General features: G+C 35.8%; 4 protein-coding genes across 15 annotated transcripts in view; 3 read left to right on the forward strand and 1 right to left on the reverse strand.

The window, feature by feature from the left end:
• Positions 1 to 286: 286 nt before the first annotated feature.
• Positions 287 to 4799, forward strand: Orc1 (origin recognition complex subunit 1). Its single transcript, XM_090154244.1, has 11 exons — positions 287 to 454; positions 572 to 705; positions 762 to 949; positions 1013 to 1346; positions 1410 to 1490; positions 1546 to 2074; positions 2144 to 2254; positions 2528 to 2699; positions 3398 to 3646; positions 4017 to 4434; positions 4530 to 4799. The coding sequence occupies exons 1-11, from the start codon at positions 381 to 383 to the stop codon at positions 4682 to 4684; spliced, it is 2445 nt and encodes an 814-aa protein (XP_090010370.1). The 5' UTR covers positions 287 to 380; the 3' UTR covers positions 4685 to 4799.
• Positions 4800 to 4964: 165 nt separating this feature from the next.
• Positions 4965 to 11796, forward strand: LOC149934879 (lysine-specific demethylase 4A-like). Of its 4 annotated transcripts, none has more exons than XM_090154243.1 (18): positions 4965 to 5122; positions 5774 to 5956; positions 6020 to 6195; positions 6265 to 6388; positions 6466 to 6700; positions 6765 to 6868; positions 6932 to 7069; positions 7134 to 7309; positions 7374 to 8616; positions 9173 to 9556; positions 9624 to 9801; positions 9864 to 9937; positions 9998 to 10165; positions 10226 to 10417; positions 10487 to 10654; positions 10717 to 10842; positions 10898 to 10987; positions 11060 to 11796. In XM_090154243.1, the coding sequence occupies exons 2-18, from the start codon at positions 5825 to 5827 to the stop codon at positions 11168 to 11170; spliced, it is 3819 nt and encodes a 1272-aa protein (XP_090010369.1). In that variant the 5' UTR covers positions 4965 to 5122; positions 5774 to 5824; the 3' UTR covers positions 11171 to 11796. The 4 variants fall into 4 exon arrangements, with proteins under 4 accessions (XP_090010369.1, XP_090010366.1, XP_090010368.1 ...); XM_090154240.1 differs by having other exon boundaries at positions 4966 to 5122; positions 10898 to 10990; XM_090154242.1 differs by lacking the exon at positions 4965 to 5122 and adding an exon at positions 5391 to 5410 and having other exon boundaries at positions 10898 to 10990.
• LOC149934880 (oligoribonuclease, mitochondrial) lies at positions 11710 to 13168 on the reverse strand. 4 transcript variants are annotated; one of them, XM_090154249.1, is made up of 4 exons: positions 13049 to 13168; positions 12824 to 12984; positions 12468 to 12544; positions 11710 to 12400 (listed from the first exon to the last, which is right to left on the reverse strand). In XM_090154249.1, the coding sequence occupies exons 2-4, from the start codon at positions 12851 to 12853 to the stop codon at positions 11920 to 11922; spliced, it is 588 nt and encodes a 195-aa protein (XP_090010375.1). In that variant the 5' UTR covers positions 12854 to 12984; positions 13049 to 13168; the 3' UTR covers positions 11710 to 11919. The 4 variants fall into 4 exon arrangements, with proteins under 4 accessions (XP_090010375.1, XP_090010372.1, XP_090010371.1 ...); XM_090154246.1 differs by having other exon boundaries at positions 12468 to 12662; positions 13049 to 13165; XM_090154245.1 differs by having other exon boundaries at positions 12468 to 12748; positions 13049 to 13165.
• Positions 13149 to 26417, forward strand: part of dop (microtubule-associated serine/threonine (MAST) protein kinase dop) — a 73939-nt gene continuing 60670 nt past the window's right edge. For 4 of the 6 annotated variants that reach the window (XM_090154230.1, XM_090154232.1, XM_090154235.1 and 1 more), the window contains exons 1-2: positions 13150 to 13427; positions 15228 to 15716. In XM_090154230.1, the coding sequence (XP_090010356.1) occupies positions 15276 to 15716 (441 nt within the window). In that variant the 5' untranslated portion in view covers positions 13150 to 13427; positions 15228 to 15275. Of the gene's footprint in view, positions 13428 to 14893; positions 15717 to 26417 lie in introns of those variants that run through there. The other 2 variants (XM_090154233.1, XM_090154231.1) reach the window with 2 other exon arrangements.

The raw sequence follows: 26417 nt of genomic DNA on the forward strand, positions 1-26417 counted from the left end.
TTCGTGGTGAAACAAACCTTTAGTGAAGATTTTTGAATGGAATAAAGGTACAGTGGCATACTTATGAGTAATTATGTTACATATGGTATTAGTAAATTGTAATTTTTTATACCTATGTATCGCCATTCGCTTATTGTATTATTGTTTGTAGAAATTCTTTTTAGCGACGCATTGAATGATACGTTATCGTTATTCGTTCTTTTCGAACAGCCCCACACGGAAAGGACGTTGGCAAATATCATTCTTTTTAGTGTTTTGGAAAACTAGGGAAATTTCAAGGGTCGGACCTGGCATCACTGGCATGTGCCATTAAGAAGATCGCCAACAAAAAATATATTTCTTAAAAATTTTAATATTAAAATTTAATTATTTTTATTACAATGGCCCGGGAGTTTATACATTGGATAGGGGAAGGTTATAATTTAGCTAGAAGGAACAAGGAAACAAATTACAAGTGATACCTAATATTTTATTTTCCAGGGTTTAAGAGGAACAAAGACGTTTCTCTAAGCCTTGGGCCGGTTTCAGTTTTAGTGACTATTACTCTGACGGTTAATGTTTTGTTTAACAGGGCATTTTTGAATGAAGAATTAAATTTATCTGTAAATGTTGAGAACTATGTTCTTATACGAAATGAAGATTCAGGTCAACCAGAAAGCCTAGATTTCTGCTTTGTAGCCAGGATCAAGAGACTTTTTGAAATAGGTTATCATTATTACTGTTTGTTAAAGGAAAATTGACTAATCTTTACCATTGTTTAGATTTTGATGGTGTAAAAGAGACTGATGTCACATTTTTTGCTGAGGTACAGTGGTACTCGAGAATCACAGATATTCCTGAAAATCATCAACAGCTTTTGGTTGAACCTGATTATTTCCAAGAACTGCTTGAGGATCACCGAAACATCTCTAATATCATAGATGTTGAAACCATTTTTGGAAAGTGTTCTGTTAGTTCAAGAGTCCAAATTACCCAAATCCTAGCTCTAATTATATTGACTTACTTTCCATAGGTCATACAAATAGATCATAACCTAAATGGCAGTTTAATATTTGAACTAAAAGACTCAAATGGCTATAAAGTTTTCTTTACTCGGTGGAAATACTTTGGAACCTCAAAACTAGTGTCAATTATAGGAAACATTTCAAGAAAACCTGATAAAATGGCTGTTAAAATTAAACAGATGCAAAACTCCATTGCCAGTGAATCCAAAGTTAGAAATAAAAAGTGTATAACAGTAAAGACTACTAGAATGTCATCTTTAAAAAAAACTACCAATGGAAAGATTAGCGAAAAATTAGAAAAATTTCATCCTGACAATTCATTTTCTGAGGCTGAGCTTCTAGGTACCTGGCAACTTTTCCTATCTGTAATTTTAACTCTTATTTTTTTTATTCCATTTTTTTAAGAAATTCTTGACAAACCTGTAAAAAATAATAGAAGAAAAAAAAATTTTAAATTAGAATCATCATCAGAGGAAGATTTTGCAGGTATTAAAGTTGAAATTTTGTTTAATTTAGCTTTGTTTAATAATTTTAATTTCAGTACCCAAGATGGCGTATGGTTCAAAATGTCCTATTAAGGAAATTTTTGTGATAAAGAAGACTCCCTCTAAAAAAAATCATTCTCCCAAAAAATCTCCAGTGGTCACTCCAATTAAGTTGATACTTGATGCTGATAAGACATTGTTTAAAGTTACCAAAAAGAAAAACTATCTACAAGAAAATGTTGATGAAACTGTTTTCAAAAAGATGACTCTCCGAAATAATAGAACCAGTGTTGCTAAGAAGAAAACCTTATGGGAAAGTGACTCTCAATCCTCTGAAGAAAATAAGAGATTTACTAGGAAGAAAAACATGGACCTTGAAAGCGATTTCGATCTGTCCAACGATGAATCCATAAAGAAGTCTACTAGAAAGATCAGACATGCTGACAAGGAAAAATACAAAAATAAAAGCCACTTAGATTCATCAGAGGATGAAATAGAAATTAAAAATAAAAAGTCTACTAAACTAAAAGGAAGTAGTACTGTTAAACGTGGGAAAAAACCAATTACAGTCATTCCTTTGAAAAAGTATACTACGCCCATAAAACCAAGTTTTTGATTGAGGTTATATTTCTGATGTGTTTTTGTTTTTGAAAGGAAATGCGACCTGGGATCTTCAATAGTACCTGATTACTTACCATGCCGTGAAGTTGAATTTGACGATATTAGTTCATTTATTGAAGGAAAATTAGTTGAAGAAACTGGAGGGTAAAGTTTACGTTAAAGCTCATTTATTGTTCCAAATTTGACTGATATCACAGGTTAAGCTCGAAGATGTGTGGGTACTTGATAGAGGCAAAAATTATTGACTGAAAGCAAAAAACTTACTTTTTGGCGGGCATTAAATAATTGAAAGAGTAAGGCATAGTGAAATCATGGCTTTATAAAATGATGATATTTTCGTGAATATTTGTGAAAATTAAAATTCATAATATACAAATATAGTGATGATATTAATAATCTTCCTTTTTTTTCTTCAAGGTCTTTTTTCGTGTCTGGTACTCCAGGAACTGGCAAAACTCAGACAATTAAAAGAGTCTTACGCTATTTGAAAGAAAACATGGAAGCTGGACTCCTACCGGATTTCCATTTAGTTGAAGTAAATGCCATGAATTTAACAGCACCTCACCAGTGTTACGTTCAAATTGTCAAAGTAATTTCCTTTTCTGTCAATTTCAATTAAAAAAGTATCTGTCGGTAATAATTTAAAATCGGTTTTTGCATTGAATTTCAAGTCTTCAGTTTGTAACATAAAAAATTATCTTGTTAGGTGTATACTTTTTGTTTGTTTTGGTATTTTGGAGTAGGGTAGGAAGAGTAAACCGAGGACGTCATTTACTCAAATTCTGTGGTGGCCCAAATACTTTTTACCTTGATGAATAGTTCACGCTGCAGAGTAATTCTATTTATTTATTTTATTGTAAAAGGTGTATACCCTTTGTTCGAGAACCTGTGAAAAGTATACACCTGATAAGTCCAATTTGATTGGACACAATGTATATTGAACTAAACGTGATGACAAAAATTAATTTATATTTGTTTTCAATATTTAATTTCTTGGCTTTTTATTGGTTAAATTAGTCAGGTTCCAAGCCAATTGGACTTATTTGAAAGGGTACATTTTTCATATTGGAATTGAGAACGTAATGGTTGTAGATAAATTGTTGAGTAAATATGATGGCATGGTTCGAGGTCTTGAGAGTTTTCATTACCCAATTACCCCCTGCACTAACATTCTGACCAAAAAAATTGGAAATATATAGTAAAAACCGATATAGAATTATTAGCCCTGGATGGTTTTTAGTAGTCAATCTGAATATGATATCCAATATAATTTTTTATCTCTTCTAGCAATTAACCGGTGATACAGTGAGCATTAATCAATCACTTCAAATTATTCAAAACTTGTTTTCAAAGTCTCAAGAAGCCATTGTACTTGTTATTGATGAGCTTGATTTATTGTGGACTAAACGGCAAGATGTTCTGTATTCCCTTTTTGACTGGCCTAATATGATTAATTCCAAATTGATTGTTTTGGCCATTGCAAATACCATGGATTTACCGGAGAGGCTGATGATGAATCGTGTCTCTAGTCGATTGGTAAATATTTTTTAAAACCATAAGTAACGGTTTATAATCATGTATAAGTATGACCCCTTTTGTCCCAACCCAAATTTTTTTAAATGTCTGTTACACCAATAACCATATAAATCATTTTGGCTTAATAAAAACCAAATGGTTTCAAAATTAAATTGAAAACTTTTGTAAATAATTATGAATTATGGAATTGGAACATAAGTTTGACTGATAAACACTAGCTTCATTTCTGAAAGTAGTTTTTTTAATTTGGTATAAAGTTGGTAGTTAGAGCGTGCAAATAGTTTCATTATCATTAACCGAAATTGTTCAGTGTATGCACCTTAAATCAAAAACAATGGGCGAAAATGAAAATGCTTAATATATTTTTCAGGGCTTAACAAGGAAGACTTTTCATCCATACAGCCATCAGCAGCTGCAAGAAATAGTGAAACGTTCCATGGAAAATGAAAAAACTAAATACAATGCTGATGCGATTCAACTAGTTTCTAGGAAAGTTGCTGCTGTATCTGGTGATGCCAGGAGAGCATTAGAAATATGGAAACGAGCTAAGGAAATAGCCAATGAGGCTGAGAAAAAGAGAAGTGCTGGGAAAATGGTTGAGTTATTTCATGTCAACAAAGCTTTCCAAGAAATGTTTTGCGCCCCAAAAATATTGGCCATCAGGTCAGCATCTGCTTATGAGAAAACTTTGCTTCAAGCTGTCGTAGCTGAATTTTTACGAACTGGGACTGAAGAAACTACATTTAGATCTGTTTTCAATCAATTTGTAGATTATTGTAATGTTAATGGTACGTTTCATGGATGGCTAAAATAAAAATTAAATTATCTTTGGGTGGGCCACTGTTTCCAGTAGATAATTTGGCTTGATTGGTTTTTTTTATAGAGTTGAAGCAGTTATATCCATCCAATGTTTCCGAACTTCTTGCCAGGCTTCACAGCCTTAGTATTCTTCTAATTGAACATGGAAAATGTGATGTCATGCAAAGAATTAGGCTAAATGTCAGCATAGATGACGTTCAATATGCCTTGAGAAAGTAAATTGGAAACTTTATTCCGACATGTTTTCATAAGACTTTTAAAGTGGTGTATTTTATAATTTTATATTTAAAAAAAAGTTTTGTAAATAATTTTAATGTAATAAAAATAGAACAACCATTAATTCGGTATGTTTTGAACAATTGTCACACGTGGTGTTTATAATTTTCCTGTAAGATTGAAGTTCCCGCTTTTTTAACTATATTCCTATTTGCCGAAGTTTCCGAAAATGTGATTGATCGAACGGGGAAGGGATTCGCCCCTTTTCTAACGGCTCTTTAATTTTTTAAAGAGACTCTTGAGCGAACTGGCAGCGCTGTTTTACCTTCCCCGAGGTGTTAGTCGCGTTTCGTTCGAGACGAAGATGATTTTGAATAAAAAACCAGGAAAAAGTTAAATAGTTTCGCGCATATTGTGCTTTATACTATCAAATATTTATTGGTAAGTGTTTAATTTAAATTTTCTATCACCGAATTAGGTTGTTACTTCGGTTTAAGCGTGTTTTTCAAATCTTGATATTTGGGGCCTTGTCGCTTTTGGACATTTATTTTTGACCTACGTGAGAGACCGAGAACGACGCAATGGCGGAAATTTTCCAAATTTATGTAGTCCATAAAGTTAGCTTTTACTCATTGAATTTTATCGATCAGTTTAAAATAATTTATGATTTAACTATTTTCTAATATAACGAATAGCGTTTTTATATTTGTCTGAAATGTTGAGGTCTTTGTAAGTGAGTTTTAAATGGTTTTAGTTTAAACATGACTTGAGCCTTTGAAGATGACCCCTTGAACTTGTAAGGATAGTCATGCAGTTGGCGTTCTTTTGGGGGTATGTGGGTGGGAGGGGGATATGGCATATTATGTTTGATTAGGCTTGTTAGCTTTTTGGAATGATGAAATTGTATTATTCCATATTTCATGAGAAAAAAAATAGTAATGTTGGTAAAATATTTGGAAAGTCTAGATAAATATATACCATTAATCTTGGGGGTTCCACACCCCTTTTGAACTCTGCTGTTTACTTTGTGTGAAAAAATACATCAATTTGTTCTTTTCAACTGAATTTTTAAAAACAATCTTTTAAACTCAGTGCTGCTTGAATATAACAACTGCCAAAATTGCGTTTTGGAAAGAAAATAAGATGGGGTCAACTACAGGTGGTGGAGTTCCTCGTATAATGGTCTTTCGGCCAACTCTAGAGGAAATGAAGGATTTTTCTGGGTATATAGCCAAAATGGAATCGCAAGGTGCCCATAAAGCTGGCTTGGCAAAAGTACTAATTTTACAACATTCCAGCTCTGAAATGTTTGCTAAAATAAATGTCTTTTGTTCTCAGGTGATACCACCAAAGGAATGGGTGCCCCGTAAATTTGGTTACGATAACATTGATATGGTCATTCCAGCACCAATTGAACAAATTGTTCATGGTCGTCAAGGATTGTATCAACAGTTTAACATGCAAAAGAAATCAATGAAGGTTGCAGACTTCAAAAAGTTGGCTGAAACTACAAGGTGAATTTTGGTTAATATTTATATAGTGTTATGTAAAATTTAAATATAATTTTTTTTTTTCAAAAATAGATATCGAACTCCCGAACATTTTGATTACGAAGACTTGGAAAGAAAGTATTGGAAAAACATCTGTTTCAACCCGCCAATTTATGGAGCTGATGTCTCTGGATCTTTATATGATAAAGATGTTGAAGTAATGTTGCCTTCTTTAATATTAAAATATTTAAATTATAACGGTCAAATTAAATTCTAATGTATATTTCAATGTAGGAATTTAACATAAATCATTTGAATACGATTCTGGATATGGTTGGAAGTGATTATGGAATAAAAATTGAGGGTGTGAACACTGCATATCTCTATTTTGGAATGTGGAAGACTACATTTCCTTGGCATACTGAAGATATGGATTTATACAGCATCAACTATCTTCATTTTGGAGCTCCTAAATCTTGGTATGCTATACCCCCGGAACATGGTAGACGTTTGGAGAGATTAGCTACTGGTAAGTTGATAATTTAGAAAAATTGAATCCGTAAAATACTGATGTTATTTTTCGTTTTTCTTAGGTTTCTTTCCTGGCAGTTTTCAATCTTGCACAGCGTTCTTGAGACACAAAATGACTTTAATTTCCCCTCCAATTTTAAAGCAGTATTCTATTCCTTTCAATAAGGTTTGTATGGTAAAAAAATAATAATTTAAGTCTTTATAAGTGACCCTGCACTATGTTCTATAGATTACGCAAGAACCAGGTGAATTCATGATAACCTTCCCCTTTGGTTACCATGCTGGTTTCAACCATGGGTTCAATTGTGCGGAATCCACCAACTTTGCTTCAGAGCGTTGGGTGGAATATGGAAAACGAGCTTTACAAGTATAAAAGATATTAGCAGTGCAGTCTGATTTTAAAAGTATATTGATGGAAACTTTATCTACAGTGCACGTGTCGTAAAGATGGAGTTAAAATTGGAATGGATGTGTTTGTGAGGAGTTTCCAACCAGACCGATATGACTTGTGGAGAATTGGGAAAGATGTTGGACCCCACCCAGAGGATCCCACTAGATGTTCAGCTGCGCCACCACCATCTAAAGCCGAACTGTCCTTTTATAAGTCGTGAGTTAATTACTGCATTACTATCTTTCTTTTCCTGCAGTATTAATAGTAATAAACGTTTTAGAGAACAAAAGAGGCAATACAAAACTGATCTCGAAGAAAAGCAGCCCACTGTTTCAAAGAGGCATCCTGTAACTAAAGGAATTGGTGAAAAAATTAACTGCTCCTCATCCGACAGCTCTAGTGAGGATGAAAGCAGCAGCGAGGAAAGTAGCAGTAGCAGCTCGAGTGACACTAGCTCCAGTGATACCGAAGTTTATACTCACGATGAAAATCCTAGTGTTGTCAAAATGAAAAAAAAGAAAAGGAAGAACCATGAAATTGATATCAACTGCTTTAAGAAAGTGAAAAATGAACCTTCCTCTATGGACATGAACGCTTGTGTGGTAGCGCTGGACAATATTAAGAAGACTGCGGATCAGATGCATGGAAGTTACCCTCCCACCTTAAAACCTTTTTTCGCTGGCGATGAGCAAATTGTTAGAGAAACAGCACGCGTTACAAAAGAACATGGCTATAGCTCCCTGGTGAGCCAAGAAGGACCTTTAAGACTCATTATCAGCAAGCAAAGTAACGAAGGTAATAAAATTAAAGTGGAATGCGATAAAGAAAAAGGGAATTCTCTGATCTCTGCATCTTTACTTCCCCTGCAACATGCAGCCATAGAAAAATGTAAACAAGCGAACTTGGATTCGGAGAAAGTTAGAGTAAAATCGGAGCCAATTCGAGTTAAACCGGAGCCTGTAGAAAGAATGAACGTGAAAATTATAAAAAATCCCAACAAACGAAAAACTACTACTCCAGTCAAAAATCCCTCTTCTGCTAAACAGTCTCAGCCAATTATGTATTACCCAGCACCCAGTGCCAGGCCAGAGTCATCCGGGGGCAATTGCTACTCCCCTTTCACATTGTCCAATTCGTCACCTTATCCGAATAACAACGCGAGTAGAAACAAAGACTCAAAAACTGTCCTAAGTGAGCATTTAACACCCAGTCAGATTTCTCCTGAGGTAATATCTTTAGGAGAAGCAGTCAAAGCTGTTTCCACAGTTTCCCGAACTTCTAGGGAACCCTCGGTGGAAGAATTTGTGGGAGACACTTTATCGGTAGAAGAAATTTGCATCGAAAATTTCCTAGATGAGGAAGCTAAGAGAATGAACTTGGCAAATGCCAATAGCTTCAGCACCAACATTAAAGAATCAACGAGCTCGAATTATCTTGTTGATGACCTTCCATCTCAAGATACTTCGAATTTGGTCTTTAACCAGAATGTGTTAAATCAAAGTCAAGATAGCTTATTGGATAAGGTATGCTACTACAATACTCTTTTCCTTTAATTAGTTTTGTAAAATTTGACTGTGTAAAATCTTTTTCTATAAGTTACTGGTATTTTGGCTGTTAATTTTTCATTGTGGATTTAATTGTAAATTTTTAGGCAGTATTTTGAGCGGTGACTTATTTCCATGAATATGTAATTTCCCCTCCCAAACCACTTATCTATCTCAAACAAAACCTACCTGTTACATTCAAAGATACATGGGAGTAATTTAACTTTCGTCATTTTCCAAGCATCTAATCATTGTTTGATTATTTTTCCTTGTTATTCACACTGATATTAAAATAAAAGATGTCGTCATGACAGTTTTTTTTGGTTCAGCTAATAGGACTTATAGTACAGTAACATTCACTGCACCTTTTAAGCCACTCAAAGGAAATTGGGATTTTTCGTGATGGTTTTGTTTGTTGTTAGTTGCCAATCTGTTCATGAAAATAATTCACTGGCTTTTTATTATGCACATTCTTATAAAACGTGTTAGTTAGTTCTTTAAAATTAATTTACTTTGTTTCTCTGTTCCGTTATAGGCTTCGAAAAATCCCGATTTTCCTTGCGATCGTAGCCCTTTAAAAAAGAGTTCTCCCGCACCTAAATGGATACAAAACAGACGCTTCCCAACAGCCAAAAGACATAAAGTTTGCACATCACAGAAACCAAATTCAAGTCCTTCAAAGTCAGTTGAATCTTCAGATTCGGTTGAAGAGATAGAGAGTGATGAAACCATTACATCGGCAAGTGATTGTGAAGAAATAGAAGAATGTGTTGGTGAGGATATACCAACTTGGGCCCAACCATTAAATAGTTTGTGGCAACACAAAACGTGTTCGTTTGAAAAAATACGTTCCTACAATGCAAAGAGAGCTTTAATTATGCCTCATTGCTCAATATGCAGTGTTTTTAAAACATATTTGGTAAACACTTTTTTTTTAACTACTCCCATCAACTTGTGTAAGTAATTGGTGGAATTAATACTTTCAGCCTATGGAAAAATCTGAAGAAAAATTACCTAGAAGCAGCCCAGTTTATATGCCCGGGTCACTTTTTGCTGAAAAATCTGTGGAACCTGGTGCTATATTAGATTGCGAAAGTTTGCCAGATTGTGATGGAAATTCTCCATTAGTACAATGTATTCATTGCAAAGTTTGCGTTCACGCTGGTATAACCTCTTTTCCTTCTCTTATACTTTTTGGATGATGATGATCTTTAAACTCTTTATAGTATGTTACGGTGTTACAAATGAATCCACCAATTCATGGTTATGTGACAGATGTGAGGAAGATGAAACCGAAGCTGTAAGAATTATAATGAACTTAAGTATTTCAACTTCTAGGTGCATTTTTTTCTCTCAATAGCATTGCGCCCTATGTCCTTTAAAAGGAGGAGCTCTGAAGAAAACCAATGAAGTTGGAGTTTGGGTCCATGTTCTATGCGCAGTTTTAACGCCAAATATAGTGTTCACGGATGTTAGGAAAAAAAGTCCAATTGATCTCGCTGATTTGTCTGTCAAACAGAAAAATCTTGTACGAAACAAATTCCACGAAAGAAGTTTGATCTAAGTGTAACTAATATAATTTTGTCAGGTCTGTATGTACTGTCATCAAATTTACAAACCAAAGACTGAAAGCTGGAAGAAAATTTGTGTTCAGTGCACAGCTGGAAAATGCCACAAATCTTTTCATGTAACGTGTGGTCATGCGGCTGGAGTTTCTTTTGAGCTCTTAGATTGGCCAGCCACCATAAGTCTTCATTGTACTAAGCACCCAAATCAGCCGGTAAAGGACAGAGTAAAGGTTTTAAAATGTTATTTAGAGGAAAAACACGATTCTTTCCTGTTATTATAGGAAGAGAGAGTCTTATGCAATGTGATAGTTGGGGATCAAGTCTATGCTAAATACCACAATGGTCGTTACTACCTATGTGATGTCACAGCTATTGAAAGTGTGAAGTTCATCTCAGTTGATTTTGAAGATGGTTCATATAGTGAAAATCTTCTTCCTGAGGACATTGTGGTAAGAATTGTACGAAGATACTTTGAATGTTTCATTTTAACTTTAATCTAATCCGCTCATAGGAGCGTGTGAGAAAGAACAAAAAAGAAAAATCCCTTCGAATAGGAGATTGCATTAAAGTAAAATGGACGGATAAAAAAATTTACAAAGCAATATTCAAAGGAGAAAGAATGGAAACCACATACACGGTAAAAGATGGTTTTAAGCTTTTGTTTCAATGTGTAAACTAACATATTTTTATAGGTAGAATTTGAAGATGGCTGTGAAAAGCAGTTGAACAGGGAAGCTTTATATAGTCAAAGTGAAAAACTTCCTAAAAAAATACAGTCAAAGGTTGTAAGTATCTTGCACTTGTTTAAAGTTCTCTCAATATTTTGAGAAAAATTTTATATAATTTTTTTATAGTCAAAAGCAACGGAATGTCGACACGCTGAACTTTTTCAGGATGATTTCACAGTGAAGAAACGTGCGAAGCCAGCCAAAAGCAAGAAATCTTGTAAGAAGTGTATAGATTAAAATGGCGAAACCAAATGAAAATTTCAAATAGTCAAACCTCATTGTTAAAAATGTCCATTACTCATGTTTTTTCCTTTCCGCTATTAAACTATTCCCGAATTTAACCACTAAAGATTTTACAGACAAGATGTGTAAGATAATGTTTAAATTAATCTATACCCTTGACTTTGGGAGAGAAATAAATTTATTGCCACCTATAATATTTTTACGATCACAAGTTTTAAGTTTTGTTTGTGAATGATAGAGAGAAATATCAAATTTACTGAGGTAAGAATCTTGTTTTTGGAAACTAATTTAAATGTAGTATACAATGTGTATACATTTTTTGTTTGTTAAGTACAATTTATTAGAGTTAAGAAGCTAATTGTGTAAGGACTTCTTAAAGCAACTCATAATAATCTTATGTTCGGAGGAAATGATTGTGTTTGGGGGTTAGTGTAAGTTTAGCAAATATTGATTAGTGGAAAAGCCTACATATTTTCCAATTTTCTAAGAAATTGAGTAATTATTTCATTTATAACTCAAAAAATATATAATTTATATATACGTAATTATTTTAATGAAATCATTCTCTTATCATCAAATTCATTTTAATTTTGTAAATAGTTGAAAGGCTTGTATAAAACGTTTTTTTGACATTTTTTTTTTATTCTGCACACTGCCAACATTTCAAGAAATATGAGGGTGATAAAACTTATTAACAATTTTAGTTTGTTCACCCCAACATTAAATAACCTATATTTGTTTTATTATTTAAAAATTGATTTGCGATAATGTTTCAATTCCTCAATGCTTTCCCGAATGTCATCTAGGGCTCTGTGGCTTGACTGTTTGGTAATTCCATCTTTATATTCCTGGGGATACCATCGACGGCACAATTCTTTCACAGTACTAACATCAACAATACGATAATGAAGATGCTTAACGAGTTCTGGCATGTATTTTACGAGGAAGGCTTTGTCTGCGTGAACCGAGTTTCCAGCTAATGGGCATTTGAAGGCTGGAGTATGGATCCTAATGAATGACAAGACTTCCATTTCAGCGGCCTTTAGGGATACAGTACTATTTCTGGAGGCTTCAATTAGACCTGATCTTCCATGATGATCTTTACACCACTCATTCATGGAATCCAAAACTTCATCAGACTGATGGATAACTATATTGGGCCCCTCAGCAATTATGTTTAACTGGCCATCGGTAATGATACAGGCAATTTCGATGATATGGCAACTTTTAACGCATAATGAAAAACAACATTACATATCTTACGGTAAAAAATTTGTTTATTGTAACTTACGTCTCAATTTCTAGGCCAGTCATTTCCAAGTCAACCCAAACTAGTCGGTCTTGATCCATGATTGGTTTTTTAAGTTTCTGGTTAACCCAACGATATTTATTGGTGCGAAATTCGGTTGTGCCATTCATATTCAAAATTGATCTATTTATTGTTGCTTTCTCGCTTTTATTAGCTATCTCTGCTGATGGGTTAGGTCTGAAGTAGAAAGTTATAAAGGGCTTAGAGCAACCATAAAAGGTGGGTTCAGATTTAGTTAGTTTCAAGACATTATCTTTCAGTACCTGGGTGGGCAAGAAACCAACAAAAATATTCACAAAAATGCAAAAACATCATTCTAATCTCAAACACGTGCGTACCTGCAAAGCTGCTATTCGAGATGTAGACATATATGACGTCACACTGTTGCTAGAATGAACTTTGTAGAGATCCGGTTACGCAGGAATAATGTAATGAAGGTGTAAATTTACTGGTTATTTGAAGGTTTATTGCCTTATTGATTTAAACTGGCAATCAGTTTCTTTTATGAATGTAAAATCTTTTAATATAATTACAACAAAATACAAAATACTTGACTGGCAAACCTGATAGTGTCATAGCACTCGCGAGTTGCCGTAAAAATGTTTTGGGCAAGTTAACTTCGCGGGCAGTCAACGTAGTCTTAGACAAAATAGTATTTTTATGTAAAATGTATATATTATAAATTGAGTTTAATTTTTAAATTTTATTAGTTCTGTTTAAGAATTATATTGGTTTATTTTTTAAATCTCAAGTGATTTGGTTTAAAGTTGGGAACGTTTTAAAGTTTTGCCTGTCACCAAGGCTTACTGGCATAAAGAAGAATACAATCATTTATTCAAATCGCACACCAGATTGACCAGAAAGCTAGTCCAGTGACTCATAAAAAACACGTAACGCAATGGGAAGTTTACCGTTGTTCCTAAATCTGAATTTTCACGTGATGTAAGTATAAAAATTTCTTCAAAATAAAATTTCCAATTAGAATATTTGATGTCAAGTTAGTTAGAAAAATGGAATTTATGTGTCATTTTTCATTGTGTTTACCAAACTCTACCCATTAGTCACATAATGTTTTCAGTTTTTAAAATCATAATGAATCTAAAAACAAATATTTTCGAATCTAATTAAAAACTAATAGCGTGTTAAATTTTAATTATCATTATATTATATTTTGGGTGTCTTAGTATGATATGACACTGACGTTAGATGTACCCTCTTCATATGCAATTCTAATTATCATTAGAATTAAGTACCTTACATAAGTTATCGTACTAATCCTATGTTTATTTAGAATGAATGGTACATTAAATGACCTTTTGTAATAAATACTACTGATAAAAATTAGTTAACACACATTGTATAAGTTGCACTCCTATATTCCACTTAAAAGGCAACAATAACGTTTGTGTATTTTAACGCGTGTTTGCGGGTGACTTTGAAACTAAACAGTATCCTCCGAAATTACCGCGCCTTTTAAACATTTCCCTTTGCTCCTGTCAAGTATTCTTGCCTGGCTCCGAGGTGTGGTAGCCAGAGCTAGTCTCTCCCGAGTCTTTTGTTAAAGGGGCATAATCATATCAAGTAGTTGAGTAATAATAAAGAGGAGCCATTTGCAGTAGGGAGGGTGGGAGAGCATTTCTATAATGTCGCGATCGATTTTAGCGCTCTCTCGCTCTACTACTGGCAAATAAAAGAGACGTCGCCGAAGAGGCTGCGAGAGAAGTAGTAGAACGAAGTATGTGGTCATAATAGGTGTAGGGGGATCAGCTTCTGCCATCCGTCTCGCGCTCATATTTGCCTAGGGCCACTTTAACCCTCTTTTTAATGGGACGTTGCGTTATAATAAAACGGACCCTGGCATCCCCTAACTGAATTAAGTTCCGAACATTTCCCTTTTCGCGTACCTAAGTCCGGCTTGGCAAATAAACCTTTTTTCGTCGGGATATTGGTTCTCAACGGCCTGCCAAATCACGGCGATAATTCAATATCCGCCACCGAAATGTCGTCGCAATCGTAGGTAGTCTTTTTTTGACTAGAAACTCTTTTCGTTGTTAGTGCTTGAAAGCGCTTTCATCCGATTTCGAAGTACTCGACTTTTAAATTGTTTAACCTCGAGTACTTTCGGCTACTTCTCGATTGAATTATATTATTACGACCTTCGCTTAAATCGAGCCGAGATAAGGGGTGTATGACTAAAGAATATTCTAAGCGAAATACGTATATAAACAATCTATAAGTGAAAAAATACTTGTATAAAAAATAAGCTAGGTACGTGTAAAAAGGAAGAAAAAAACCATTAAATATCCTCTTATAAATTGTAAGCAACCTCAAATTCTCATAGAAAGTTTCGCGTCGTATTTTAAGAGTAATTTAAGCGGAGGTCCTAGTTTAAGTTAAAAGGAAATTTCTGGTTTACAGTCAAAACTAGAAATTTTTTTGAAGCGCTCGCGTGGTAATAATAAAACTCCTCGGACGGAAGTTTTCTTTATTTTGACGGGGGAAAAGGGGCGAAATGAGGTCATACTCCGTTAAGTAAAGAATAAGCGGTTTCTATCGCCTTTTGTTAACGCGATCGCGCGAACAATAGAACAGCCCAACAACTACCGATTCTCGGGCTCTACCCGCCTCCGAGATATTTATGAATTCCGTGATTTGAAACGTCGAAAGCGATTTGATTCGGCCGAGATTACGGTGGCGTTTAGCTAAGACTGATGCGCTTTTTTTTCTTTCATTCCGGCTTAGTTAATGAAATGGTGGTTGGAGCTTAATTAAAAAGAGGGTCCGAAAGGAATGAGCGGCCGTAATTGCCAGGACGATGTCGGTGCCAGTTTACGGAGGTCTCGGCGGGAAGCGTTCATCACCCGATCGGCGTCGCTGCCGGTCAACCCTCCCGGACCGCGGGGAATTTCGTCTTTGGCCATTCGCGGCTCCTCTTCGCTACCGGCCACGGTCGGAGCTTTCGTGGCCAGCCGGAGCAATCAGTTGGCCTCGTCGACGTCGTCCAGCGGAGAAAGTACCAGCGGTAGCAGTTGCGGCAGCAACAATAACAACGTCAACGTGGCCTCTTTGACCTGCTTGGCCGGCGTCGTGCCGTCCGACCTTCCCTTCGACAGATTCTGCGCCCTCACCGAGGACGAGTTGACTCGCCACTTCGGAGTTCAAAGTCCCGATGTCAGAGCTCGGATCATGAGCGTCGTCAGTGTGGCCAAAAACGTGGAAAGGGATTATCAGGTAAAGACCACTTGTTTTTTCCCCCCGCTTCGTGTCCGTTTTAATCGCGGGCGCTGTTCCAATTGTTTTAAGTTAGTTTTTGATAAGTAAGAATGTCTCGAAGCCTAGCCCTACAATAGGAAGAAATCTAAAAAAAAACCCCATCCCATTTCATGTCCCGACGCCAATATCCTTGACTTGTGGAAATGTGTCTTGAGTATTTATAGATTCCACATTTTCCATTGGTTGAAGGGGGCATCGAAATAGGCGTCATTGGGACGGGCGCTGTCTGATATATACTTATGTATACTTCTCCACACACGCCCTTTCTTTTTTTAAAAATCAGCCTCAACCGCGACTTTATATCGCGCGTTAACTGGCACCATAGTTCCGTGCTGGCACTATACTTTCAAAATGCGAAATTAATCGAGTCTAGAGGATAGAGAGATATGACTATAGAGAATTTTGGAGCTATTTCAAAGAAGTCGGTATCTGGTAGAACGGGTTAGCGATACGGAGTATGTAGAATCCCGCATTCGAGAGTTGATTCCCTAGTTTCAGCCTCCCCTTTCGCGACACGGTATTTGGTAAGCCCCCCCCTCCTCCTACAAAAATCCAGTCTTTAAGGCCCGCGGAGTCTTCTTGTAAAATCGGCTGAAATAATGGGTTTGACCTTTAGCCGCTGGGGAAACTCGTATACGTAAAAAAAAAAACTTTTATTTTTACCTTTTTTTGGCTTATGATCGATGTTGTTACCAATCGGTTCGAAGATACGACGCAGACTGGGCTGTCGATCCCCGTTTTCCCAACACTGCCAATTAACCGGGTTATACCTTCGATCTTTTAAAAGGCATTTTTGATCTATTTTCGCGATAACTAAGACTTGATTGAAAAATAGTAAAATTATTGGGCCAAAAACGGCCATCCGTCCTTGGACCGCGTAAAACGCTCTAATTGAGCAATGTTTCTAACCCGCCGCTGTTAATTACATTTAAATTTAAGCAAAATAATTCCGTTTGGCTTAATGGGTTTTTTATCCCCGCGGTTGGAGGCGAAGCTTTCGGGGCGTAGTGACGTCGAGCTGGAGGGGGTGAAATGGGGCGGGCCCGTAGATTTAATAGTAAATTTCCCTTGTTTAGAGTAATCGAGTTCGGTGAGCAATTTGGGTCTCGAAAGTTATCGTTCGTAGGTTTCGCTATTTCGAACGGTAATAGTAGTAATCGTTTCTAACAAGGGCAATAGGGATGTAATTTATTTCGTAAGTGTTTGTTTTGTTATTTTGAATTGTAGCCCTAGACGCTTTATCAGGGTGACTAATCGTTAAATTGTACGCTTTTTTGGGGTTCATGATGAATTTGTTTAATTGGATTTTTGCGTGTAATTGCCACCGTAGCTGTAATAACTTCTAGAGAAAAAACTCGTTCTCATTCCGCGCAGTGCATCCCAAACGTAGATTGCTTTTAGGGCGGTTACTGGCGTATAAGAGGAAATTAGCCTAAAGTCGCCATCTAACGCCATTTTTATAGAAAAATGTGTTCAGAATTTTTATAATTTTTTTCGACTTGTAGTGTCATAAGTCTATAATGTTCTTTCATAAGTGTGATACTTGCTGTGTTTTTCGCAAGCAAACTTTTCCCCCAGAGCGCTTAGACTATAGTTAGTCTATGGTTTGGTCGTTGTTTTGCGTCCGCGTGATCTCGTGTCTCACGTATAACCTTTGACCATGGAATTGCTATCTAAAGAACCTCCACGCTCTGATTCACAAAATATGGTTTAAAGGCTTAGTATCACTCCTCTTTCTAAAAAAAAGGTTTTATACATCTTTTGTTTCTTCCTAATAACTAACTATAGAACTATTCAATTTCGAGGGGTCCGACATTTGCAAATTTGGCGTACGGGATTTCGAATCTCAAAGTGATTTCCGAAATCAGTAACTGATTTTGAGATTTTAGAGCACGATTTTCGTGTTGATTTCTGAATTATAAGGCTGGTTTCCAGATTTTGGAACTTATTTTCAAGATTTCTAAAATCATTCTTCTCTACGGTGTACGGGAGTCGCCATATTATAATTAAACAAAAGATGTTTGCACTCTGTCAATAGTAAGGAAATGAAACTAGGCCTTAAATTATTCGAATTCATTATTTCGAACACGGTGGTTTTGGTCAAAATTTATATAATCGTCAGATTCAAATAATTTTAACATTTATGTCAAGGAAAGAACTAGAAGGGACGTAGCGCCCTACCTTTCTTTGGGGCATTCGATAGCCCTTAGCGACGTTAGTACACGGAAAAAAATTAACAATGATAATAAGTTTCTTAAAACATCGTCTACAATTAGTTTTAGCCGATAATGGGCAGATCATTCTTTTGGTTATTAGGAGCATGATTAAATCTTAGGCTGTATCTAAATTAAAAATGATTAAATCATTATAAAATTTCATATCTTGACTATTAGGGCACACTGTAAACGAATAATCTTGCAGAAATTAGTTTAAAAATTTGGAAATAAATAAATTTATGATAAAAAATTGAAGACTTATCATTTCGAATTTTTGTAACGCGCTAACTTTGCTAAGAGCTAATAGTAAATAATAATAATAATAATAATAAGCAGCTAGGATTAATATCTAAGGCACCACCTTAGTAGACCCAAATCATTTATCGACTTGATTGCCACCCAAAAAAACGGTGTTCGCTTATTAATCTTTTGAAATAAAATATTTTTGAATCAACAGACCATTATGTAATTTGTGCCGAACCAAAATGAACTCTTTTGAAATGAGTTGAGAGAACGTTTTCTCTTCTATTAGAAGAAATGGTACCGTAGGAAGCAAACGTGAAAAAAATCCCAATCCAAATACTAGACGAGTAAGTTCAAATAACTCTCCAGACCAGTTTCTCTTTTTTTTTGTTCCATCGGTTTTCTTTGTCTGTCGTTATTTCTTTGGCTTTGCACGCGAAGGAGGCCAGAGGTGGGACTGGCACCGGGGATGTACGATAAATTAGAAGAGCGCGAGTGAAGACAGTGGCGGCGGCGAAGGGAACTTTATTTCGTGGTTCCTGCGCGAGCCGCCGCCTTAAATTCTTTATTTCATTCTCTGGCATTTTGCTCTTCGGTAGGCGCCATCGACGTTAAACTTTCACTCTTCGATTTCTTTGCTTAACGCGACCTCCCCGCGGGATTTAACAAAATAAATTCCTACAAGCTGGTCCGCGTACGCCCGCTTCTATACGGGCTAGATTTATCTATTATTTGACGTACAGCTTTGATCGACCTAATTTCCTTCCGCGGTGTAAATTGTTCCCTCCCTTCAGCCTGCGGTTGAGGTATAATACCGCTAGCCCCGATTGATGGTGTACCCGGGGTCAACTCCATATTGCCCTCCCTCGTACATTTCATTTTTACGGAGCTATAGGCTTCGTCTTTAAAAACTCTGACGTTTTTCTCGCAAGACGGCCCGAAATAAAACCCGCCTGATTGCCATATTATATCGTATAAAGACTAGTTCCCACTTAGCGACAAAAACAATTTTCGCGCTGAAAATTGACCCTCGCGAATAAAATTTGCGATTTTTTCAAATTCGCCGCTAAAGTCGCGTCTCCGCGGTATCTAGCGAATGTTCTATTTTTTGACGTCCACACCTTGGCGATAAAAAGCTTCAGCCAATCAGAAAACGCGTTCCCTCGATCTATTCCGCTCCCGTCGGTCACTTATTAAGCCTAGGTCTTTAGAAAAGCGGCTCGGCCAACTTGACCAAGATACTGAAGTAAAGGTAATTATCTCACGAATAGAATCGTTTATTTATTGAAATTATCAACAGGAACATCCATTGGGTTCATTTTGAACTGATGTTTTATGTTAGGCCTAAAACATTACTGAAAACCCGCGCTAGTTGTTTTCAGCGTTTTTAAATTTTCGCGATAAAGTGAGAACCGCTTTCCCAGCGACCGAAAAAACGCGTCTTTTTTCGTTGCGCGAAAATTTTATTCATCTCGAAAATTCGCCAAGTGGGAACTAGCCTTAGCTGGGCGTCTTGGGCGGATTTGGCTCGGAAATAAGAAACTTCTCCTTCGAAAAGAACGACAATTTGGCGGGTTTTTTTGGTAAAGATTGGCGGGATGCGAAACCGAACTGGCAACCCTAATTTGTTCTGTTCCGAGCCGTCATCCTCACTCGATATGGCGAATTTCATTATTAAATAGTACAGTTTTTTTTTTTTTCAGATAATGCTAAACCCAATACGCATTTTTACGATCCCTTTAAATGCTTAATATTGTAGTTGGTCACCGAATGGGGCGGATGCGAGTTTTCGATTCCAGTGGCCTACGTAAAGAAAAAGAACACCTGTAGCTTTCTTTTTCTCAGTAGTTTTGAGGAAATCGAGTGAGCGATACCTGGCGGGGAGACGATGGCCGTTAGGAGCTTGGTTGCCACGGAAACGTATCCCTCGCCTCATCCGTTGGATATCCATTTGTTTCCAAGGGAAACTTGGCATAGAGAACTTTAATGCTCCACCTTTTTTCCCCACGTCTGTTTTGGCCATACTCCATCCTAGTATCCTCCTAGCTCCATCTAAAACGTTGCTCTAGTATTTGATTTCTCCGAAAATGGTTTCCTTTCCTTTTTTTTTGGAATGTGAGCGTTGAAATAAACGATTCGTGTGTTTTTTAAATTATACTTTCCCTGAATCGGGAAAAGTGTTTTTATGTCTTAACCCACGAATTTAGTGTCAAGCCAATCCGAACGTTTTGAAGGACTAAGAATTTAAATACCTCCTTGTAATTGCGTAATATGTCGTATCAGAAGTTAATAATCTTTTAAAAGAAAAGCATTCATCATTAAATCGAAGATAAAATTTAATGAAACGTGTTCTATCGCGAGCTCGAAGCAGTTTTCAATGGGCGCGTTTTCCCCGTCAAAACGCGGATTTGTACACCGCTTTGGGGTACAAAAATTACTGTATTGCTTCGCCTAACGATTTAAAATGTAAAAGTTACATTCCATAGTGATAATTACTTTTATTAAATCTTATTTTCCTCTCTCGTAAGAGGTTTATTAGTACCTCTGATTATAAAGATTGAGAAATGGTACCATGGCCGGAAACCGTTGTCGATTCCGCCGTATTCCACGTAATTCTCCTAATATTGGTCTTAGAAGGACCAGGTATATCTCAATCGTAAGGAAATATCATGCCCTCGGTAGATTGGGGGCCCACAAGCTGGTTATTTGCCCATTTTAGTAATTTTTGGCGATTTTCATCTTTAAATGTACATAATTTTTTTAGTACTGATCATTTCTGAACTACGTTTTCGTTTGCATTAAGAAATTTTAAGTTAGATTTCTGGCAAATTCGCGGGGCCCCACAACCCGCGTACGCACTATGGTCATATTTGAATTACAGGCGCCATCGAACTCGTTCGCGTTCCTTAGTTTCAAAACCAGGTAACTCGAAAAATTTATTTTGTCTAAAAATAAATTTAAATTATCGTGTTCTCGTTTCGCTACCGCCTTTCCAAAACCAGGTATAAATTCATTTTGGATCAAATTCCTCTTGGGTTTATTAAGTTTATGTACAAAATATGTTTTATACATCGGAAGGATTGTGTCCGTGACATCTTGTTTTAAATTGAAAAATCGATTTATTTTATTTAAATCGGGTTTTTATTGATTTTAATTTATTTTCGATTTTATAGCTTTTTTTCTTAAAAATTACTTTTTTCTCTTGACAAATTGATTTAAAGATTGAGTGAAATGTAAATTAATCCTGAAACCTAATTAGTACTTTTAATTTAGTTTGTTCTATATTGTCATAGCTACGATTGTTACATTAAGTGCTTTTGCGCATTTTCCTAAATACATAGGAGTACAATAGCCGATCTAAATCAATTTGGGCTAAGCCAGAAAACTCTGCCAGTCGTAATGATTGTTTATTTAGGTCTTCGTTAAATTAATTAAATCCTTTTACGGCTACTTGTAAAGCTTCGGGAAATTCGCCCTCAGAGGCCACAATTTTCGCGACTTTTATTCTTCGCAGTTTTCTCTCTTTCGTTTTTCTAGTATCTGTTTCAATTTGGCTGCTCGTGATTCGTTCCGAATCTTCTTGTCTTCGACGTCATTGATCTCGCCTCTATCGAGAGAGCGCTTTATTCTCTAGCTGAAAAGCAACACGTTGTAGGGGCGTTTTAAACGAGTACGCGAAAGCTGTTCGGAGCGGATCCGAACACGCGAATTGGACTTGAAATTTTGATGGGGAGGAGCTTGAGCGCTCTAGAACAGTCAAATGGAAAGCGGAATGACTTGTATAATCCACGGCGGGTTACCATGGCGACCATTTTATTTCTCCTTCCGGTCGTAGGCTTACACTCTTAAGGCTTTATTGAGAATGAGTTCGTCTCGCGATTGTTTCATTAAGGGCTAAGAAGATTTCGTCGCCTTCTCTCAAAGAAGTCGCGATTAAATGTTTATTTTAGAGAGTTCGATGGTGTTCGAGGCCCTTTAAAACGTCCACCCCTATTATTTTATCAAAACAATAAACTGACGATAAGTACTAGCGAATCCGCTCTCTGTAATTTAATTCGACGCGAAATGTTCCGGTATGAATAGGCATTTGCCGATGTTGGATTCGAATAGTCCTTTCAATAAAGGGGTCATTCGTAGCCGATTATAGAGTTTGTGCTGCTTCGACTGGACACATAGCGGGTTTGTCTATGGTTTCGGTTTATACTGCCAAAGCCGATAATTGTCTATGCATAGATCTGGCAGCATTCTCCAACAGGGGGGCATGACCGTTAGAGAGAGGTTTATTTAACCGCCTATTGCGAGTCGCTGTTTCACTTATAAACAGGCCAGTTATATTGAACTGTCCGACGGTAATTATTTTGGTTTCACACTTAACATTCCAATTAGCTCTCGAACCAGGGCTTCCCATAAATTGCATCGGCTAATTAATTCCTCTCTCCGAATCAAAATCCTCGCAACTCGGGACATCCAGATTTGACGAGGAACTGTTGAAAGGAGAAAAATCTCGGGCCAAATCCCCGGAAAACCGCGCTGTATAATTAATTCGAAAATTTGCATCTCCGCGATTTTCCGAAGCTCAACGAAGGGCGCGTCCTAGTTTCTTCTTCGGGATATTATACTCCCAGCACTGCCGGGAATTTTAAATATTTTTACCAATTTCTCGAATATTTATCGGAAGAAATATTTTTACCAATTTCTCGAATATTTATCGGAAGAAATATTTTAACCAATTTCTCGAATATTTATCGGAAGAAATATTTTTACCAATTTCTCGAATATTTATCGGAAGAAATATTTTTACCAATTTCTCGAATATTTATCGGAAGAAATATTTTTACCAATTTCTCGAATATTTATCGGAAGAAATACTTTTACCAATTTCTCGAATATTTATCGGAAGAAATACTTTTACCAATTTCTCGAATATTTATCGGAAGAAATACTTTTACCAATTTCTCGAATATTTATCGGAAGAAATACTTTCACGAATTTCTCGAATTTTTATCGGAAGAAATATTTTTACCAATTTCTCGAATATTTATCGGAAGAAATATGTTTACCAATTTCTCGAATATTTATCGGAAGAAATATTTTTACCAATTTCTCGAATATTTATCGGAAGAAATATTTTTACCAATTTCTCGAATATTTATCGGAAGAAATATTTTTACCAATTTCTCGAATATTTATCGGAAGAAATATTTTTACCAATTTCTCGAATATTTATCGGAAGAAATATTTTTACCAATTTCTTGAATATTTATCGGAAGAAATATTTCGGGCCATTTCTCGAATTTGGTATATTTCGGGCCAATTCTCGAATTTGGTATATTTCGGGCCAATTCTCGAATTTGGTATATTTCGGGCAAATTCTCGAATTTGGTATATTTCGGGCAAATTCTCGAATTTGGTATATTTCGGGCAAATTCTCGAATTTGGTATATTTCGGGCAAATTCTCGAATTTGGTATATTTCGGGCAAATTCTCGAATTAAGTATATTTTGTATTATAAGTGGATAGCCCGTCGTACAAGGGACAAGATCCAAATAGTCATATCCATAACCCAAATACATCCCGAAACACGATAATTTTTAATAATTCATTTCATGCAGTGAGCATTCGTCTGATACTGCAGTCCCATAAACCATTATTTTTTTTCTGTTTATCTTCCTTTTTTCCTCCGCGAATAAACTTCGCCCGCTATACCTATCTACCTCCTGTTTTCAGTGGGTGTAGCCTGGATTTCTGGCTGCCGTAAAGGAAGTGTTTTGTGTATTCCGAAGTCATTATCTACCTCTACGTTCGGGCCTTGGAGGTCTGGTCATTTCCCAGTTTGACCATTTCTACGGACAACCCTTTTTTTCGGTCCTAATAACAGTTTCGGCGTTGCTACGGCACTGTAGCTTTCCTCTTTCTCTAGCGCCGGCCGGGTCTAGACGGCGCGCTATTTCCCCAGTGACTCGCATTTTCTTTGTTACGTGTGTATTTTTGAGACCGTTTGAACTTTGGTACCTTTTCGTGAAGGTCTTCTCTTATCTAAATTTGAAAATACGCGATACTTTTCTTTTTGGGAGATCTGTCGCTATAGAAATAATATTACTTTCTTCTTAGGAAATATGGTTCGAATAGGTTCGCTATTATTTTCATTTTAAGTATTAGAAGTACTTCAAATATTCGCTATAGTTCGGGAAAATCTAGGAGAATTAAAAACGATTGGCTAAATTAGTATAAAGGTGAAGCTAAATTTAAAGTGCAGGGCCCCCAGAGGTCCTATAATTCCTATAAAATCCTATATTTTCAAAAATCTCCTATAACATCCTATATTTCTAGCAAAAGTCCTATAAAATCCTATAATTTGGTTATTTTGCCCATTTCAAATCCAGCCACTCAGTTAAATTGCTAGATTTTGCTATAGGATAAATTCCTACAGCAAATCATTCTAGTTTATACTTTTGTTATTGTTAACATGGTTCGCTACTAATAGTTTCTATTTTTTAAGTGAAAATCAAAGATTTATTTCTCTAAATATAGATTTTGTTTTTAAATGCATAAAGTTAGTAAATTAAAAAGCATATATTGTCCTATAAAATACTATAATTTTGTTAAAATAGTCCTATAAAATCCTATAATTTTAGAAAAATAATCCTATTTTTCCTTTAAAAAATTGAAGATTTGAGTGGGGGCCCTGAAAGTGGTTGGTTTATCATTATGCCAAGGTATTGCTGGAATTATATAGCAAACAACATATTACGAACCCCAATTAAAACGAAACTTGTACTTAAGTGGACACGATTTTAGCACTCAAAATGTATGTCAAATTCGAATATTACACAGCGTTGTGATATTTTTGATTTATTAACAGCAACTAGGGCTGTACGAGTACTCGAACATCGATTACTCGAACTCAACCTCGAATTAGTAATTGGAGAATACTCGTCGATTACAGAGTACCAGAAAATTGCATATTCGGGTACCCGATTACTCGAATAAGCTGCTCTCTAAACTCGTCGAGTATTTATTTTTTCTATCCTCGTTGCTTCAAAGTTCAAAGATGGGTTTTTACAACTTTTTGGGGGACAATAAACGGTACCTACAAAGTTGTGAAAACTGTGGTTCATCTAAATAAATGGAATATTTTTCAGCATTGAAAGTTACTTTATACTCCTTTTAAATTTAATTTCATAATTAATTGAATAAAACCAGCTCCTAATCAAGTACTCGATAACTCGACTCCTTAAAAATATTACTCGAGATTTTTTTTAGTTACTCAACTCGAATAAGAGAAAGTTTCCCCTTAAGTACTCGACTCGAATACTCGATGAAAAAAGTTTGATACTCGTATAGGTGACCACAGTTCCTATATTCCTTATTTTGTTTCCTATAATTTAACGTCCTCCCTTATACTCCTATAATTTCATTAAATTTCCTATAATACCCTATATTTTAACTCAAACGTCTGAAGAAATTAAAATAGTTGATATTTTACCCTTAGAAGTCTTCATATTGTCCTAGTTTTTAAAGATGTTTATTTCGACTATTTCTATCGGTTATCCACTTTATTTTGAATGTTATTCCCCCTTTAAATAATTTTGACAACCGTTTTCTCTTTTTGTATAATTAATTTTTTTCGTATTTCTTCCTTTTTTACACAATTTTCTTCCTATGTTTTCATTCTCGCCACCCCCCCCCCCCCCCATTTTTCTTCCTATATTTTCCTATATTTCACTGATAAATTTCCTATAATTCCTTTAAAGGAATTAAAAATATTATGTGGTCACCATGACTTCGATAACCGACTCGATTGCCGAAAACCACTAATCGCACAGCTCTAACGGCAACCGTAGAGGTCGGCGGAACGAATAAATTAACCGGCAAAATTTCGATTAACCATAAAAAGTTGGGTTAATTGTTTTTATGAACATTTTATACGAATAAACAACGATTTAACATGCAAAAATAGTCGGTTTTTTTTTCGTATATTTTTGGATAATTTGCAGTTATGAATAAAAATAAATAATTGGATAATTTCTTATTCAAACGCCGATCTCTAGGCAACCTGTGAAGGTACATGTTTCAAGCAATATCACGAAATAAATAAGACAATATAGATATGAGTGAAACGTTTATTTACTTCTGGTATTAGGAACATTAAATTATAGTTGAAAAGACGAAGTCTAGATGGCGCTACGTGTACCATATA

The sequence above is a fragment of the Leiobunum rupestre genome, chromosome 7 (assembly GCF_980474605.1).
Source record: "Leiobunum rupestre chromosome 7, qqLeiRupe1.1.hap1, whole genome shotgun sequence".
Taxonomy (NCBI): domain Eukaryota; kingdom Metazoa; phylum Arthropoda; class Arachnida; order Opiliones; family Sclerosomatidae; genus Leiobunum; species Leiobunum rupestre.

Coding starts and splice junctions, on each gene's coding strand:
- Orc1 (XM_090154244.1), top strand. CDS start 381: ATGGCCCGGGAGTTTATACATTGGATAGGGGAAGGTTATAATTTAGCT. Junction 455..571: donor AACAAGGAAACAAATTACAA/GTGATACCTAAT, acceptor TTTGTTTAACAG/GGCATTTTTGAATGAAGAAT. Junction 3,647..4,016: donor ATCGTGTCTCTAGTCGATTG/GTAAATATTTTT, acceptor TATATTTTTCAG/GGCTTAACAAGGAAGACTTT.
- LOC149934879 (XM_090154240.1), top strand. CDS start 5,825: ATGGGGTCAACTACAGGTGGTGGAGTTCCTCGTATAATGGTCTTTCGG. Junction 6,869..6,931: donor ATTCTATTCCTTTCAATAAG/GTTTGTATGGTA, acceptor TATGTTCTATAG/ATTACGCAAGAACCAGGTGA. Junction 8,617..9,172: donor AAGATAGCTTATTGGATAAG/GTATGCTACTAC, acceptor GTTCCGTTATAG/GCTTCGAAAAATCCCGATTT.
- LOC149934880 (XM_090154245.1), bottom strand. CDS start 12,853: ATGTCTACATCTCGAATAGCAGCTTTGCAG. Junction 12,749..12,823: donor CTCGAATAGCAGCTTTGCAG/GTACGCACGTGT, acceptor TTGCCCACCCAG/GTACTGAAAGATAATGTCTT. Junction 12,401..12,467: donor ACTGGCCTAGAAATTGAGAC/GTAAGTTACAAT, acceptor ATGCGTTAAAAG/TTGCCATATCATCGAAATTG.